General features: G+C 48.7%; 1 protein-coding gene across 1 annotated transcript in view; it reads left to right on the top strand.

Moving 5' to 3' along the window:
• The first annotated feature begins 624 nt into the window (after window positions 1–624).
• Window positions 625–19,045, top strand: part of PEX6 (peroxisomal biogenesis factor 6) — a 48,973-nt gene continuing 30,552 nt past the window's right edge. The window contains exons 1-2 of the mRNA XM_019548550.1: window positions 625–680; window positions 18,841–18,947. Coding sequence (XP_019404095.1) covers window positions 625–680; window positions 18,841–18,947 — 163 coding nt within the window. The remainder of the gene's footprint in view (window positions 681–18,840; window positions 18,948–19,045) is intronic.

Raw genomic sequence — 19,045 nt, 5'->3', positions numbered from 1 at the left:
GCCGGGGCGACTGGGAGCAGCTACTCGTTTTTTGCCTTGTCTCGGAATCCTAATGCCTTGGCCAGTTTCTCTTGTCCAGCGTCCCTGAGTGCTCAGAGCTGCGACTTGCTGAGTCCAGATTTCGCAAGTAAAAATCTGAACATGGTCCGTTCTTGTGGAGTTCTCTTGAACCGGATGGCCCACTCATGAAGTGCCCTGAGGCCCTGTCCATTCTTTATCGTTGCCTTGGGCTGGGGTACTAGCCATCATTACACTCCAGTTCCCTATGTCCGTGGTGGCAGCAGGGTGCGCTTGGGTGGTGGGTGTAGGCCTCAAGAGTGCCTGGAGTCATGGGAGTTGGCTTAGGATGTTTCCTGTGGGCTGGCTGACTAGTGGGGCTAAAAGGTGGCAGAGGGTGATGGCGTGGTCTTCTCCGTAAACTTCTACACAGGCCTCTACTGCCTCGATGGTTGTTGGTATGGCTCCTGGATTTCTTAGGAATCGATGAGGCCATGGTACATTTCGCTGAGCTGCGGTTAATCCCAGTTGGTGTACTCTGGGATTCCAAGTACAATATGATGTCCCTATGATGCTCAGCAAAAGTTGTTCGGCAGTAGGGTTGACCGGGCGTCCTTTGTGCCATAGATGGGATATATGATCGACTTGTCCCACGACGAGGGATGGAAGCGGGATGTTCCAGTGTACGTTATTCATTACGGCCGTTAGATCAGTAACGTGTCTACTGATCTCCACTCCATGAAGCTTGAAGGGTTAGGTAGGAGGACTCATCTTAATCTAGTTGCTCCGACCCATATTCTACGACGAGATGACCCAGCCAAATCATTAATATTTCATTGGATTTAATCTTTGACTCCTTGTGTAATTCTTGCATCTCCACTCGAGTGTGGGTGCGGTATGTGGTGGTGGTACGGGTCACACCCTGCCCGTTGGCCACTTGCTTAACTAGAGCGACGGGGTAAGCAGTCATGGGTGGTGACGGCTCGGAGTCTCTGGGAGGAAGGGTTGGATAAAGACTTTCACTTTTCAGTTTCGGCAGTAACTCCTCCCTCTTCTATGTAAGGGGGTGGCATGGTCGGCGCCGTGGGCAGTTCATGCGTCAGTGGGAGTGGTGTTGCAAAAATTGCGGTTTGTTTCTCTGGAGGCACGCGAAGAAATCTCAGACACACACTTATTAGCAGCACAAAAGGTGTATTTGCAAATAGGGTCGGAGCAGAGTCAAAGGACTCAGATTACTCCGAACCCCTGAGGAACTTTTTCAGCTGGTTTTTATCCTTCTCCTCCTGGGCACGTGTGCAGAAACAGGAACTCTTACAGCTCATTTCCGTTTCATACAAACATGTATGTGGCTACGTCACTTCATCCATCGCATGTATATTATAATTAACTACTTAAGTATGCAGGGCGGATAGGTAAATATGCATCAGCTAATTGTGCATCTCAGAAAGTTCTCTAGGTCACCAAGAGTTTAAATCCCCCCCACTTTCAAGGACACAGTTAGTTGAATTCCAGCTTCTGTAATCTGCATGAGAAAACCAGGGGCAGTGTGGGGGAGAGAGTGTTTTAGCATAAGAAAAACTGTAGCAAAGCTGGCCAAGGAAAAAAGTCCTTGGCAGTGTTTTTTTCTTATCAGGTACGAAATGCAAACTGTGCATTTCTAACAACACTCCATTTCTAACAATATTCTAACAATACTCCATTTCTAACAGTGGCTTTCCCTTCTTTTCCGCCCCGTTCTCACCATGTTCAGGTTTTGGTGCTGTCACGCTGTCGCCGCCATCTTTGAGCACTGGCCCCGTGGCTTGTTCAGCAGCTGCCTGTGCTATTGTTTTTAATTGGGATGTGAGGTCATTGTTCTCGCGTAGCAGGATGGTCACCATGCAGAACAACATATTGATTATCTTCCCCATATCCCATTTCGGACCTGACCATTTCGTGGCCGTGCAGCCATCTGATTCTAAACTTTCACGGCACTGTGTTAGTAACTCGTGCCCTCGGGACCCTTCTAGTCCCGGGCAATTGAACTTGTTGGGCAGGGTTGTTTCACCGCCTTCCTTAACATGCCGAATACACCAGGCAAACTCCTGAGCTAGGGTGGGGTTAACGGTCCTTGCCGCTTTTATTTTGGTCAGGCTTAATGTTGCAGTCGCCTCCTGTGGTCGGTAAATGACTGCGGGTGACTGCATAATACACCCAAATGCTGCAGGGCTTAAGGTTACTGCCCACTCTTTTCCCTCCGGCAATTTCAGGGAGAAGTAGCCAGTTATTTTGTTCTTCTGGCTTACTCCCTCACTCTGATGGTACATGATGTGAGCCCACAGTTCATCAGAATCAGTAATCAAGTGTGAGCCCTCCCTCCAGGGGCAGAGGTTCACCAGCGTTCCCTCCATGTTCTCTGCTCCCTTCTGGCATCCTGTTTGTGACACCATGTTGTGCGCGCTGCAGGGTCAGGACCTGAGGTACACTAAGGTGGTTCGTTTCGCCTTTAAGGGAGGGAGGGGTTTTTCCTCTGTTTGCAGATCATGGAGCCTCCTGATCGCAGAACAGGGCACGAGTTTGTAAACTGTAATCAAGAAAACTTTTATTTGTTTATTTACACACCGATGAACGAGGTGCGTAGTTACAACAGCTTGATTAAATGCGTTTTGTTTACAAAACAAATTAACGATTCTCTCTTTCTCTCTACTCGCAGTTCGGTTCGCAAATCGGGTCGGTGCGCAGGGAAGGGGTATGCTGGGACAGTCGGTGGCGGAGAAGCGCTGACGCAGTTGGCCAGACCACAGCAGAAGGGACTGATCTGCTGGGTCCCAAAATGGCTTCTGCCATGGTGTGGACTTGGCGCAGCTTTTAAAGACTTCCCCCTTCTGCTCCCCCTGACATCAGATGGGTAAGCTGTTTTCTCGCCTTTTCTAAGCTTGTGGGAGGGGCTGGGTGTTAAACTTTGTGCTTAGGGCACTCTAACTGAAGTACAAAACAGTATAATTGGGGGGTCATGAGGGCAACTGCCCCAAGTGCTGAGTTGGGGGAAGGTGGAGGAAAAAAGTGGCTGCTGCTGGCAGCTGTGCATTCACATTTGCAATCACGGCAGTAACCAGAAGTCACGGCTTCTGCTTGGTCTGGGCACCTGGCCACATCCCTGCACTGCTGGAAAGACGACTTTGTGTACATTCTCTGTAAAAAAAACCCCCAAAACCAGACTGCACTAAAGAGCAGAACTCACTTATCCCATTTATTTCTTCTAATGGAAGTAGTCCTGCCAGGCTCTGAATACTGGTTCCCCACTCAGGCCAAAGAAGCAATGCTGAAATGTAGACAAAGTTCCCCATTTATTTTAAGACATATTAATTTGTATCCACTATTGTGAATTGGAAAAAATAGATTAAATGACTGCAGAACAATGATTAATACCCTCAGTATAGTTTTCAGTACAGACCATCTCAGAAAAGAGTGCTGGCCCAAGAGAACTCAAGTAAAGCAAGATGTAGAAAAACAACAGATACCTTTCTTCAAAAGCATGCTTGAATTTGACAAGGAAACAGCGATTGTGAATAAACATGTATCAATTTGTAGAACGGTACCCTTTGGTAATCTGATTCCATCCTATTCCCTGAAGAAGACTATTGGGAAGTCCTGAGACCTGCCAACCCCTCAGTGCTGGGTGTGTCACTACATGGATAGACTGATCCCAGAAGTGATTCAGTCTGAATCACGATTATTAGCATATGAGAGAAGGCAGATTGTAAATGAGATGCATAGGCCTGTGATCACACCAAATGCTGACAAGATGACCCCAGGAAAGAACAGTGACTCAGATAAGTACAATTAACATCATGACTCAGTTTCCCTGCTCCCTAGTCCAGTGGCCAAGAGACAGTTATCTCAGAGGAATGGCTGGGAACACAGAAACGTGAAGCTGAACTGCATAAAACTCCTCAACATAAAGACATGGGTGTGGGAACCTGGAACTTGTCTTACCTATGGGGACTGATTCTGAAGGGGCATCATCATCATCACCCAGGAGTGAGTATATCTATGTATTCTATACTGTATATAGCTGGTATTAGTAATTTTTTTCTGATTGCTAGTATCCTAATAAACCTGTGGATAGTCTAGAGCAGTGGTCTCCAAACTTTTTTGATCACGCACCCCTATCAGTAACAAATTTTTGAGCATGCACCCCCATCAGTAAAAATTTTTTGAGCATGCACCCCCAATATATGTAAATTTATATAAATAGAAATAGAAATAGAAGTTCTAATATTTTCTTCCTGCACCCCAGTGGATCGTCTTGTGCACCCCCTGGGGTGCATGCATCCCACTTTTGAGACCACTGGTCTAGAGAAACTTAATTGTTTTATCTTGTACTTCTTCAGATGAAATAAAAGCCCTTAGAGTCATCCTGGATATAACAAGACTATCAGAAGAACACCAGTCCACCTCCAACCATATGTTACAGTATTAAACTGCAGACTATCCAGTTCAAATATAACCTAACATTATCATACAGAGAGGTATTATGCCACAATTAAATTGCCACCTATATTATCTTGTGGTTTATGTTGTTTTACATACATTCCCAATAGGTGAAGAAAGGTGGGATATTTTAGGTAAAAATAAACAGCAAGCAAAGAATCATGAGTTAATATGAAGACTACTTTTGCTTTATGAAGTACAAGGCAGGATGTAAGACGGGTGGGCAAAATGGTGGCTCTAGCTGGCAGCTGGACTCCATTTCCTAGCAGCCCCTGCCCATGTGGCTCAGGCCAGTCTCCATGGAGACCCCAGCAGCAGGTTGTGATAGTGGGAGGCTGGGGTTTCTATGGAGACCAGCCCCAACAGTACTGGCAGTGTGTGGGAAGGGCCCAGAGCTGCTCTGGAGCCCCTGGGATCTTGCATCAGTAGCTGTGTGACCCAGAGCCAGGGCATGCAGGAAGTGGATCGTGGCTCTGCCCCAGCTCTTTGCAGTGGTGACAATATAGTTTGTAGCCAGGGCAGAGCCACAATCCACTGTCTGCATGCCCTGCCCAGAGCATGCAGGCTGCAGATTGCTGCTCTGCCTTAGCTCTCCCTAGCATAGGCCCCCCAGGGGTACGGCAGAAGGTTGGGGAGCCCCGAGCCTGCAGCAGGCAGCCTGTATTTGCCCCCACCCCACACACAAATCTGGGGGGCATGTGCCCCCCCATGCCTCCCACCCCCTGGATGAGCTGCCTGTGGCTCCATCCCACTCCTTGCCCCCTGTCCCATGTATTGCCCTGGCTAGACAGTGTGCACAGCCCCTGCCCCACTCCAACCTTCACCGTGGAGGCCTCAATCTGTCCTCAGGCTTCAAGGGAGAACTCCCCATTTTCTGTGGATCCCTGCACAAGGCTGTGAATCCAGGACAAATGCTGTCCTGGAGTCATGCAACCTGAGACTGGAACTTGAGGTGCCCATTGTGGGACTGTTCTGTCAGTTAGGTATACATATTCACCCTAGTTCAATCAAGGCTCTTCTCTTCCACTTCCCATTGCTAAGAGATTCCTGATTAGATCTGGCCAGGACAGTGATCTTTTCCACTGCCACTCTACCTCCCAGAAAGCATTTCTCTGACCACCTCTCTATCCTGCATCCTGCCTGGTGAATGGCATTCTTTGCAGGGTCCAAAGGTAGGTAGTCTGGCTTCCCCTTCCAACTCCCAGGAAGTTTTAAGATGGGGAAGCCAGCGCACATTGGCAATGTGTAGAGGGTGCATGCGTGTGCACGTGCACCCTCTGAGCGTGGCAAGGCACCCCCTGTGAAAAGGCGCTGCCAAAACAGCTGGCAGTGCCTGCGTGTTGTCACCACTCACCACTCCCCACCTTGATGCCAACACCGCTAGTCTGTAATTGCCACTGGCCACCACCAGCACTGCTGCTGCTGTCTTTGGGAGGTCACCACCCCCTCCCCACCGCCACCGACAGCGCTGTGGCTGCCTGTGGGAGCTCCCCGCTTGCCCCCACCATGCTTCCGCCACCAACAGCACTGCCACTACCTGCAGGAGCTCACCATGCCCCCTTGCCTCTGGGGCCATGGGGTGTTCATGGTTGGAAACACCTCATCATTTCCCTGGGGTCAGTAGGGCCAAGTCCCCAGTGGGCATCACAAGCTGTAGGTTACCCAGGGGCAGGAGGGATCCTGGGGAAAGCTGGATGTTGGAGAAAGGGCTGGGGTCAGATCCTAATGCAGCCTTTTCTCCACCCCTCTCCAGGGACTGGGCTGGAGTGTGCCATCTCAGGTGACTCCTGCTCAGGCCCCACAAAGCCCTACCCTCCCTGCCCACATATGTTATCTGTGGCCTCAGGCACACCAGAAGCATTATACACATGTGCAATGGGTCTGGGGTCTCCTTCCAGTGCTGAACACCTGGGTCCAAGGCTCGGTTCTGGGAGAGGTGGCGGTTTTGGGTCCAGTCCAGTGGGTTAGAGCAGGGCCACACTGGGCACCAGGACACCTGGGTTTTAGGCTGTAGGAAGGGACAGTACCAGGCACCAAGACTCCTGGGTTCTCCCCTTAGTGCTGGGAAGAATTTAGGGTCTACTGTTGAGGGGAGGGGTAGTTAGGACTCAGGTGGATTGGAGCAGGGTGTAGGTGGGGAGCTGAGAGCTAGGACTATTCAGCTGCAAGCACCTCCCCGCACCACACACCCCCTCACACAGTGCCTCATAAGGAAAACAAGGGGCAGGAATCATCTTTGTGAGGAAGAGGCAGACAGCACAGGGTGGAAGATGCCTGGAATCTCAGTGCCTGCCCTCTTTGCTGATGGAAACAAGATGGACAATGCTGTCAAGAGCTTACAGAGGTTGCCTTGCCACCCTTGTCCAATGCCTGCTGCAGCTGGGATGCCCGAGAAGTCACTCCTATTCCATGTATGTCACCAAGCCTCTGCTCCATCCCCTTACTTCCCTCCTGCTGCTCTGCACACCCTGCTCCTTGGGCAACCCTCCTTTGGGTCCCTGGGAATGGACCTCCAGCCCTGAAGCAGGCCCTCCACTACCACTGTATCCCTGGAAACAGACCTTTAGGGTGGACCCTGCTGACTAGTACTGGGGATAGACCTCCAGCCCTGATGGGGGCCCTCCACTAGCACTAGGTCCCGGGGAACAGACCTCCAGGCTTTCAGGGTGTGTACTGCTGAATATCATCTGCGGATAGACCTCCAACCCTGAAGGGGGCACCCCACTGAATGCAATGGCTGGGCTCAGGCCAGTCTCTCACTCTCTCTGACTCCCCAGTGAATTGCCCCTGTGACAGGATTCGGGGCTTCCCACCACAATCTCTCCTGCTTTACCCCTTCCTCAGTACGTCCAGAGTGACAGTACCCTCTGCAGGGTTGTGGGGAGGGTCTGCCCCGTCCTCAGCTTCACCTGCCCCTAGAACCTCCTGGAGATCCCCCAGGGAGAAGTGCATTTGCCCTGCGGTCTCAGTGTCCCCCCAAGAGTCCAGTAACATCAACCTCCTGCACTGGTTTTTCCCACACAGGTTCAATATTAGCTTGGGAGATTCCCCCACCACAATTGGGTGGGTCATGGCCTGGGCAGCAGATCAGGACCTTACTGGCTTCTCCTCCCAGTTCTACTCAGTTCCAGTCCTCCTACATCCAGGCTGGGAGCATTCATCTGTGAGGTCTGTGGGGCAGGGGATATGTCTGGGTAATAGGAGGCCTGCTTAGTCACTGAGCAGCCCCTGCCTCAAAGAACTGGCAATCCAAGAAGGCCCCGAAGAAAGGGTTTTCTTTACGAGTGGGTAAAACCATTGGCAATGCATAGGGGGTGCATGCAAGTGCATGTGCACCCCCTGAGACTGGCCATGCACCCCCTGGAAGTGCCAGCCACGAAACCAGAAGAGCCGGCAGAAGTGCATTTCTGGTTTCACCACTGGTGGTTCTGGGCTCGGTGATTGGCTGCTAGGGACCCTTCCCCCCCACTGGCGATCTGGTGCCCCCCCCAGACTTGGGAGGCACCAGTCGCCCATGATTCTAGGTCTTCTTTGAAACCAGTCCCACCCTGCAAACTGTCAGCTTAGCCTGTGGGGCCTTTTGCTATAGCCCAGGCCACTTCTGAAAAGTCTTGGCTGGCCCTAGAGGCACTGTTTCATTACCACAAAATCTCATCTTAGCCTGGGGGTGCTGGTCCTGCAGCCAGGACTCCTTGCAAAATGTCTTGCTATGGCCTGAAACAAGGTATACGTCCAGACCCTGAGAGCAGGGCTGGCAGTAACATCTTGGGAGCTAGTGACGGAACATCACCCAGTAGGAAGACTGCTGCTCCTAAATGTCAGTGAGGGGCCTGGGGAATACAGTGCAGGGCCATCAAGCGTAGTGGGACCCAAAGGGTTCAGCAGCCTAGTGCGGGGCCGGGAATAGAGTGCAGGATTAGATGGGTCAGAGGGTCTGGAGAGCGGCTGGGAAAGTGGAGAACTAAAAGGGTCCAGGACAAGGGACCAAAAGGGGCTAGCAACCCAGAGAGAGGTCAGAAGGGAGACCAAGGAGCCTGGTAGCCCAGGGAGTGGTTGTGCAAGACCAAGGGGTCTGAGGACCCAGAGAGGGGTTGGAGGAGAGACCAAGAGGTTTGGCAGCCTAGGAAGAGGCTGTGTGGAGAGACAGAGAAGTCTGAGGGCCCAGAGGGGCTGAGAGAGGTCAAGGGGTTGGAAGGCCTAGTGAGGTGCTCCATCAGTAATTAGTAGTAAGATTGTACAGATGCCATCTGCAAGGCATGGGACATGGTGTAGGATAGGTACAGAACCATGCAATTGCCCCATAAGACCAGGACCACAATCCAGGTGGTCATTGTAATAAGACCAGGGCAGCCTCCTGTACTCCGTATAACAACTAACATCAAGGCATGGCTGGTAAAACCTGGGCAGATGGCCCATAGAGCCAGGTATCTAAAAAAAAATTTAGGGGGGGTACCCTGTGATACTGAGGAGGAGGGGAGACTGGTCACACTTCCTTGCCCTCCTCTTCCCCCACAGTCTTAGATTCATAGATTCACAGATGTTTGGATTGGAAAGGACCTTAGCAGATCATTGGGTCCGACCCCCTGCCCTGGACAGGAAAGAGCGCTGGGGTCACACGAGCCAAGCCAGGTGCATATCTAGCCTCCTCTTAAAGACCCCCAAGGTAGGGGAGAGCACCACCTCCCTTGAAAGCCAATTTCAGATCCTGGCAACCCTTACCGTGAAGAAATTCTTTCTGCTGTCTAACCTAAATCTGCTCTGTCAGTTTGTGGCCATTGTTCTTAGTTACTCCAAGGAATGCCCTGGTAAACAGAGCATCTCCTATTCCTTGCTACCCCCACCTCCCTTGATAAATGTGTGGGGAGCCACAAGATCACCTCTCAGCCTTCTCTTGCAGAGGCTGAAGAGATCCAGGGCCCTCAATCTCTCCTTGTAGGCCAGACATTCCTCTGAAGTGTGGTGCCTAAAACTGGACACAGTATTCCAACTGCACCCTGACCAATGCCACATAGAAGGGAAGTATCAGCTCCCTGGACCCATCTGTCATGCACCTGCTAATGCATAATAAAATGTGGTTAGCTTTACTGATCACTTTGTCACATTGACGACTCATGTTCATCTTGGTGTCAACAATGACTCCAAGATCACTTTCTGCTGCTGTGCTGCTGAGAAGGTCACCCCCCAGCCTGTAAGCATGCTGGTGATTCCTTCTCTCTAGGTGCAGCACCTTGCACTTGTCCTTGTTAAACTGCATCCTGTTCTGTTCCACCCATTTTTCCAACCTGTCCAGATGTGCCTGGATTCTTTCCCTACCCTCTAGTGTGTTAACTTTACCCCATAATTTGGTATCATCTGTGAATTTGGACAGAGTGCTTTCCACAGCCTCATGCAAGTCACTGATGAAGACATTGAACAGCACAGGTCTAATGACCAAGCCTTGTGGGACTCCACTGTCCACAGCTTTCCAGGTCAATACTAACCCATTCACCACCACTCGCTGGGTGTTACTCCTAAGCCAGTTTGCCACCCACCTGACCATGTAATCATCTACATCACAACCACTCTGTTCATCTATAAGAATATAATGAGATACCGTATCAAAGCCCTTCTTAAAATCCAAGCAGATGATATCCACCTCAATTCCTGCATCTAAGCATTTTGTGACCTGGTCATAAGAAGAAACAAGGTTAGTCAGGAAGAATCTACCTGCTATAAATCTGTGCTGGTTACCTTTCAGCATTGTTTTTCATGCTGGACACCCAGAAATGTGATCCTTAATAATTTTTTCAAAGATTTTGCCGAGGATAGAGGTGGGACTAACTGATCTATAGTTACCCAGATCCTCCTTTCTTGAAAATAGGGACCACACTGGCCCTTTTCCAGTCCTCTGGGACCTGATCTGAGCACCAAGAGTGCTCAAACATCCATGCTAGTGGCTCTGCTATGACACTGGCCAATTCCTTCAGTACCCTTGGATGAAGATCATCCTGGCCTCCTGACTTAAACACATCCAGCCCTTCTGAGTGTCCCTTCACTAAGTTGTAGCTAACAGTTAGTGGGCTGTTTTTCCTTTTGTGCCTGTCTATGATCTAACTGGGAGATTTGTCTTGATCCATGTTCAAGAATACAGAGGCAAAAAACTCATTGAATTGCTCAGCCTTGTCCCCACTATCTGTCACTAATTGCCCTAGTGGCTTGGCCTCAGGGATGGACACACAGCCTGAACCCTGTACTGCAAAGTCTCAGCTTGGCCTGGGAACATAAGCCAGCGGGTGCTTGAAGATGCCAAAAAACCCCAAACCTAAATGGTGGTTTAATTTAAACTAGACACGTTCCTACACAGAGCTCCATACATGACCAGAAGAGGCAGCAAATTGCTTCAACCTGGCTCTGCAGTGTCTGTAACGATTGGGTGTTTTAGTAGAGTTTTTTGGTGCTTTTATCTAACAGCTGATTGAATCAGCTTTAGCTAAAAGAGCCAAAAAGCCCTGCTGAAGTATCCTATATTTATAGATGCTGCAGAGCCGGGTCAAAGTAATGCGCTGCTTCTTCTGGTAAAGTGCATTTTTTTAACATCTACAAGCAGTCTGCAGCTGTGGCTTGTGGGTGCTGAGTACCTGACAATTTTTTTGGGCGGGTGCTTGAGTCCTGGAGCCCCCATGGAGTCACACCTATGCCTGGGGAAGTAGTCCCCACAGCCTGTTCCTGCATCTCACAAAGTCTCAGCTAGCTTGGGGAAAGCTGAAGTCTTAGCTGCAACAATTGCCCTCCCCCACCCAAATCTTGGCTTGGTCTTAGGAGCTGGTTTACAGCCCCCCTCAAAGTCTTGGCTTATTCTGAGAGGTGGAGTGGCTGGCCTCAGCCTGGGCCACCCTGCAAGCAGAATCTTGGCTTGGTCTGAGGGAGTAGCAGCCCAGCTTTGATCTCCTCACCACAAAGTGTTGGCTGGCCTAGGGGGACAGCCAGGCGAAGTCTCAGCTTGGTCTAGTGCAGAGGTAGGCAATGTTTTTTGGGTGGAGTGCTGAAAAAAACACAATGTCTACCTTGGAAGGTGCTGTAGTGCCAGCATGCCAGAAAAACAAAATTGGTGGGGGGAGGGTACATGGTAGGATGCATTGCATGTTAGTATATTTAAGAATCATAAATGTTGCCTTTGTTGTTATGTATTCCTTTTTTGTTGAGCATGTTGTAATGAGAGAGAGAGAAAAAAAGAGACAAGAGGAAGAGGAGAAAGAGAGAAAGAAAAAGGAGAGCAGAGAGGGAACCAGACACACACATGTGCACACAGAGAACCATGTATACAAACAGAGAGAACCAGAACACACCCAGAACAGACAAATGCACACACACACATCCAGAACCAGACACGTGTGCACACACAGACACACAGAACCAGACAGAGGCAGACAAACACACAGAACCAGATGCACAGGTGCATGGAGCCGGGCTCCTGGGCCACTGGACAAAGTCCAGCCCAACAATTCCCTGGTCCCTGTGCTTCCCTGGGGAACCAGGCCCGGCCCAGAGCCTGCCTATCAGCCCAACCACCCACCCTGCAAAAGGTGTGGTGCTCCTGGCAAGAGGCAGTGCCAGCCTTATCCTGGTGGGGGGCTGGGCTGGGAGCGGGTGGGAGTCAGGTGGGCTCAGCTGCAAGCCCTGCTGCAAGCAGCCTGGGCTTTGTGGTTGACAGCAGCTACCAGAGCCTGAGCGGTCTGCAGCCAGGAGGCTGTAAACAGCTACTCTGGGCTCTGGCATCAGCTCCATAGTGGTGGGAGCATATGCGCTTTGGAGCAGATGATGGGGATAGGGCCTGAGGCAGCATAGCCCTCCTGCTGTCCGCTCTGGGGTGCACGTGCAGTTGCTGCCAGCATGGAGCTGATGCTGGGGCTGTGGAGCCCAGTGCCTGCTGCAGCTGCCCAGAGCCCAGACTGGCTACAAATAGCTATGCTAGGCTCCAAAGCCCAGTCATCAGCTCTGAGCTGGTAGCAGGGGAGAAGCCAGGGTTGCACTGCCTCAGGCCGCTGCCTGACTGTCCTTTCTGAGGTCTGTGTGCACCCACCAGTATGGAGCTAATGCCAGAGCCTTCTGGCTGCAACTGGCCCAGGCTCTGGGTAGCTGCTGCCAACTATGGAGCCTGCTCTGCTTGCAGCAGGGCTTACAACCACCCAGCTGCCCGCTGGGAGCAGCCTGGGCTTCATGACTGGTAGCAGCTGCCTAGAGCTCAGGCTGGCGGTGATGTGCTGACCAAAATGGCCTCGGGCACCGTGCTCAGCACACGTGCTGGGGGTTGCTGACCCTGCTGTAGTGGGTGGCCCACAGTCAGGGCCCCTCCCCAACATCTTAATTTGGTCTAAGAGGCTGGGCAAATAGCCTACCTGTTGGCCCTGCAAAGTCTGTTTGGCCTGTGGGTGGTATCCCTTTCCAAAGTATCAGCTTGGAGCTATCATCCGGGCAGGCTGGGAAGACAGCCAGAGGGAAGTTTGGCTACATGTAAAAAACAGTTGCTTTGGCCAGAGCTCCCCTCAATGGGAAGTGCAAGAGAAAAGCCTTGAATTCATATAACTGTAACGCCCACACACACTTGGGTTGTGTATGGCATAGCGTGTGCTTGTGTATGTGTTTTTATGGGGGCAAGATGCCCCTGTGGTTCTGGCTATGTGCTCTGTACATGGAAAGCTGGGGCCCTGTAACTGTGCAAGAGACATAAAATCCTCTGGCCTGATTGGCCAGGCGGAGCACAGACTTTTCAGACAGATTGGTTCGGAGAAAGACTGGAGTGTGGCACCCCCTGACTGGACAAAGCCAAGGTGATGTCATGTTGAGGGATATAAAGTCAGCTAGGCTGAGGGATATAAAGTCAGCTAGGCTGATCTGGGGAGAAGGTGCTAGGGGAGAAGGAATCTGCAGCTAGCGAAAGGGGAAACCCAGCTTCTCTGTGGGACAAAGATAGGAGCTTTACTACTTCTCCAGGAGTAATGGAGCCCCTTGCAATGCAGAAGAACCCATGCTCTTGAGCAGCTCCCTGCAGTGTAGTGAACCCAAGGAGCAGTTCATAGGCCTCTCTGGTGTGGGCCCCCTTCTCCAGCCCATTGCTGAAGGCAGATATAGGGATTACAGCACCCTGGAACTACCCTTTGGGGAGCTCCAAGTGCCAGGCTGCCTGGGCATGGGTGAAGCCTCCCCAAGAGGGTGCCACCTATAAACTTTGCTTTGCAGTTAATAGTGTTTTAAAATTATATTTAGTGTTTTCTTTGGGGTGTTTTTTGTTTTTATTCTCTGTAATACATATTTTTTTGTGTTTACATTGCTTGATGAGGAGAGGGTTTTGTTTATACGGGATGCCCCAGCAAATTTAGTATTCCTGGATTTCTGGGTGGGGGCTTGACTGAGCCATGGGTACTCCAAAATGTGAACCCTGCCCTTTCTGTTGCTAACCAGTGCCTGCAGAAGGGTCATATAACTTACCACTCCAGAGCTAGAATTAAAGCAAGGACAAGCAGCAGGGGCTGAGAATAGGTTTGCAGCATATTCACAACTACAGAGAGTAGTTAGCAGAAAAAACAGAATAAAACAAAACCAACTGGTAGGAGCCAAGTACTAGTCATAGCCTCTATGGTGGAAACAGGTCACAAACCAGGAACCTCAGCATTGACGAGCCATGGATACAACTACTGAGCTATCACCAGGGAACACTAGCTTCTTTATGCTGTCTTGCTTGGTAGGCAAGAAGAGAGTCAAAATCCTACGCTGACTGCAGCTGTAATGTCCCTTTCCTTTCTTCAGGCCAAAGCATAACTTAATGACGGAATAGTGAAAATCCTACATATGTAGTGCCTTTGAAACTCAAAAAAAGTATGGCCTGTCAAATATTACTTAGTATATTAACTTGAGATACCCACAGTTGAAAAAACTGTTTCTATTTGTGTCAGAACTCATGGTAGAGGTGATATATTTTATTAGACCAACTAGATTTTGCAAAATAAATATTTAATTGCAAACTTTAGAGCGCACACATCCTTCTTTGGGCATGGGAGAAAAGACTATAAAAGTTCTCCTGGGTTGAAATGAAAGTTAATATTTCATAGGGGAGTTGGAGGTGTGGTAAAATCTCCTGTTTGGAACAGTTAATTTTATATGTAGATGAGGCCCAAAGAACAGTTGGAATAGTCCGTTTACCTCTTATTCCAACTTTTCTCTGACTAATCTACATACAAAATGAACTGTTCCAAACAGGAGCTTTTACTATACCTGCAATTCCCCTATGAAATGTGAACTTTAATTTCAACCCAGGAGAACTTTTAATCTTTTCTCCTATGGCTGAAGAAGGATGTTTGTGTCCGAAAGCTTGCAATTAAGGACTTTTTTTTTTTTTGCAAAAATCTAGTTGGTCTAATAAAAGATATCACCTGATTCCTTTTGCCTCTAGACCAATATAGCTACAACCTGGATACCTTAGTATTTGTGTGGCACCAGAAAAATAGTTAAAAGTAATTGTACTTGTTAAGTACATTTATCTTATGCATGTCCATTTCAGGGCACACACCTCACAGGGAGAATCTTTAGCAGCTATAGAAATAGCAGTTCATCGGAGCAAACCATGAGGTCCAATTCTATGTCATCCTATATAGAACATTCTCATAACATTGATGAACTAGGAAAACATTGCATAGTACATAAGAGTGGGAAATATATAGTACAAGGTGATGAGTTTTAAAAAGGAGGCATGGAGCTGAAAGTTACTTTCAGCATTTTTTAAAGTTTGCCAAGAAACAAAATTACAGCTGCATTTCCATGTTGCCTTTGACTTCACTTGGAAAATGGTATTTAATGCATATCTATTTCACATCAAACATAGGGCAATTACTATTTCAACAAGTATTAAGATAGGAGGGGTTTCCTAGCAAATTTAGCATTTACCTGACCAGCTTACATATAATAAACCTATGATGTATTATTTTCATTAGGATTGTAAAACATTAGCTAACACTTGAGTAACAAAAAGTGAAATCCTGGACAAGACAAAGGCAGCTGAAATTTGAAAAAAATATCAGCAGATTCATGACAGAGGTGGGTATTCTGACTTGCCCAGGTGTTAAAATTACAATGTCTTGGCTTGGAGTTTACTATGCAGATGATCTGTGTTAACAACTCACTTTCTTCCTTGTGTCTTCTGAAGGAGGCTTTTGAGCTTCTGAGGGAGCTTTGACATCCAGGGAACGTATAAAGTTGTATTTAGCTGCATCAGGATTCTGGAGAACAGGAATAACAACCCTGCAATATTTTCAGAGACGCAGGCAACACCAAATTAAGCAGGAATTCTTAGGCATCAATAATCTTCTCTTCTGCACAAAATAGGGGTGTAGAATGCAAAACCTTAGAAATTCTTAATTATAGGTGTTGCAAATAATCAGTGACACTGAATCTGCAACAACTGTTTGAGTAATTAAAGTATCATTAAGGGAGAAGATTGCCTATTTATAATCTCAGAGTGTACAACAGCAATGGCTTTTAATTAACAGTGAGTTCTGTACTATATCCTGCAGTTAAACATGATCCCAGAAAAACAGATTTAACCCTTGACAATTTGCAGAGATTTCTGTGTATAAAAGCAAATCAACTGATGCATATAGGTTGGGTCTATTGAAGCACTAAATTATGCCTTTTCAAATACTATTCACTGGTCATTGAGAGAGAGAAAAGCCTGTACCCCAGAAAAGTTATTCATCTGCCCTCTCTATTCTCTCTGCCATGTAATTTGAATGTTATGCATAAAATATGTAAAATACATAACATGCATAAACAGAATTTTTCAGCAAAGGTCCTGTCATTGCAAGTATAAAGTTACTTCAGTAATGTACAATACTGGAAACCGTGTTATATGTTTCCACAAACCTGTCAACTGAAAACTGGCATTTTGGAAATAAACATGAAAGAAAGTGGGGATATTCCAGTTCTATATGGGGTATTCTCCGATTTTACTTTTTCAAAAGAAAACACAAGCACCATGGATTGGAGTTTGGCTGGAACATATCTTTCTAAAAAGTTAAATTTACAGAGATGAATCATTTAAATAACATGGATTTTTAAATGAGGAACTCTGAATAAGGAACCAGCAGCAGCTTCATCCACTTGATAATACAATGTAACCGTAGCAATGAGGGGGTCTGTGTGGGACAGAAATAAAAAAGGAATAGAGAGGTGAATGCTAGGTGAGAGAGCAGAGGGGGTGCTGGAGTTGGGACAGCCATGATGCAGCAAACAGAAGGGCATTGGTGTCTATGTGTTCACAGTCCTGGACACCTCCACTGGTTATGCATTTCCCTATTCCTCATCCATTAGTGTGTCACCTATCCCACCAGGACTACTTGAGCTGTTGTTGGAATTCATTGCTGGTCTTTTTTTGCGAATTGGTGCCCCGTTTCCTATTCTTCTCTTTCAAGCCATTCCTGCAACTAGTGATTTCCATCGTTATTGATATCCATGAACATCTCCATCCCTAACAAGGCCCTATTATGATAATGACAAATTCTTATTTGTATTACTGTGCTATCATATTACCATTCTTAGGTGTCCTATTTCTGCCCCAGGAGCTCTGCATGTTAGGTCCTGTACAAATACAGAAGATGACCTTTGTTCTAAAGACGTTACAGTCCAAGACTCAGATCTACTGAGGCAGAAAGATGGTGAAGCATGGGGAAACCAGATAACAGCATTATGAGCAGTGATATCAATGCATCAGTGACCGGTCTATATTAGCATACACAGTGCAGCATCACTGCAGGAAACTGAATGGAGGCTGTAAGTAAACCATTACACCATAGATCTGTCCAGGAATGGAGGAAACAGGCTGCAGTGGGAACCCTGTTTTATATGGTGATTGTTGGCTCTCTGTGCTTAAGACAGAATGGACTTTGGTGTGAATAAACATCTGGCCTAGGGGCCCAAGAGAGAGGCTCTCTGTTCATCACATGCCTTGTAGGCAGCAATGATGGAATGAAGGTAGCAATCACTTCAGGAGACTAATGGGATGTGGGGGCAGAGAAGAATAATCTGAATGAAGAAAAGGTGTGGATTAATAGGCCTGCCCTCCTCTCATATCTAGGCATATGATGTTTCAGGCAAATGGGTACTTCTACTGCAGGGGCAGGTGATTATTTTGGGCAGAGGGCTGCTTACTGAGTTTCAGCAAGCCATCAAGGGCTGCATCACAGGCAGCCCAGGGCAGATTAATATTAATTTTTAAAAAAATTTTAGGGGCCCCCGAGCCGGATAGAATGGTCTGGCAGGCCCTGGGCTGCATTTTACCCACCCTGCTCTACTGTATCTGTTTTTGCTCACTTTTTCCAAAGCAAAGATGCTTGGGAACCACAGAACCTCCTCCTTCTCCCTGCGCAGAAGTAGTGCACTGACTAGGAGAGCTACCTCATAGTCTCCCTTCAAATCCTCCTCTGTTGTGGTCCCTACAAAAAACATTGCTCTGGTTGTTCAACCATGACAGCTGCTTTTCATTCTGACTGCTACTATCTTGCTATTTCTCTCCTTGCACCAGTTACAACCACCTGCTGTCTCTTTGCACATACACAAACTGCAAAGGGCAGGCACTGTTTCTTCTGCGTTGCCCAACAGCACTACTGATGTCCTGTGGCATCACTACAATACAGAAAATAGGCACCATAAGGGTCCATTGAAGTACATATCCTTGCAAGTGAAAAAAAGTCTGTGCATTTACCCAGAGCAGGCACTTCCCCAACCTGAACGTAGAGTACTCAGCGAATACACAGCACGATCTGCAGCTCTGAGAAAGGACTCTCATTTTCAAGGCCTCTAACAGCAGGCCTGTGAGAGCTGCTTTGCTGTTAAGGTGCAAACAGAGCAGGTCTCTGCACTCGACACCTACACAGGCTGGTGACTGTATGCGGGAGAAGAACCGGGAAAAACCCTGGTCATCAGCCCCTGTCCACACCCCCTTCCAGCCCGTGTGACAGGGGATGCCGGGCAGGACGGATCAACCGTCTGACCCACTCGATGGCAGGTCTTATGTTTTTAATAGTAGGCGCGAAATAATATAATAAATATACTAGAGAACATACGAGAATAATAGTAAAATAAAACAAAACAAAAATAAATACAACGTAATACATATAATATTATATACATATGGCTTGCGCCCTGCAGAAGCGCAGAGCCCCCCGGCGCGCAGTCACTGCGGCAGCCCACACCGGCTGAAACACCCGCCGCGGCGCCTCGCGCTGCCCCGAGCCCCTCTTCCCCACCTGCGCCATGCTCCCTGCGACCTCCGGCGCTAACTTTCTGCGCAGGACGCGCTGGGAGAAGCGGGAGTCGCTCTACCCGCACGCTCTATGCTCCCAGAGCAGCTGTGGTGCTAGAGGAGGAGGAGCCCTTTACCGCCGGCTTGCAGTACGCCCGGAAGCGCGGTGCTGGGGGAGCCGCTCTGCGCTGCGCGCTCTATGGTGGCGGTGCGGCGATGGAAGCGGTGGTGCTGCGGCCGCTGGAGGCGCGGACCGCCGAGCTGCCGCCCTCCGTGACAGCGCTGCTGTTGCTGGCGCCGGGGCCA

The sequence above is a fragment of the Crocodylus porosus genome, unplaced genomic scaffold (genome assembly GCF_001723895.1).
Source record: "Crocodylus porosus isolate Cpor-Errol unplaced genomic scaffold, CroPor_comp1, whole genome shotgun sequence".
Taxonomy (NCBI): domain Eukaryota; kingdom Metazoa; phylum Chordata; order Crocodylia; family Crocodylidae; genus Crocodylus; species Crocodylus porosus.
The sequence above is the reverse complement of the archived record's forward strand: the minus strand, read 5'-3'. Positions and strand labels throughout refer to the sequence as shown.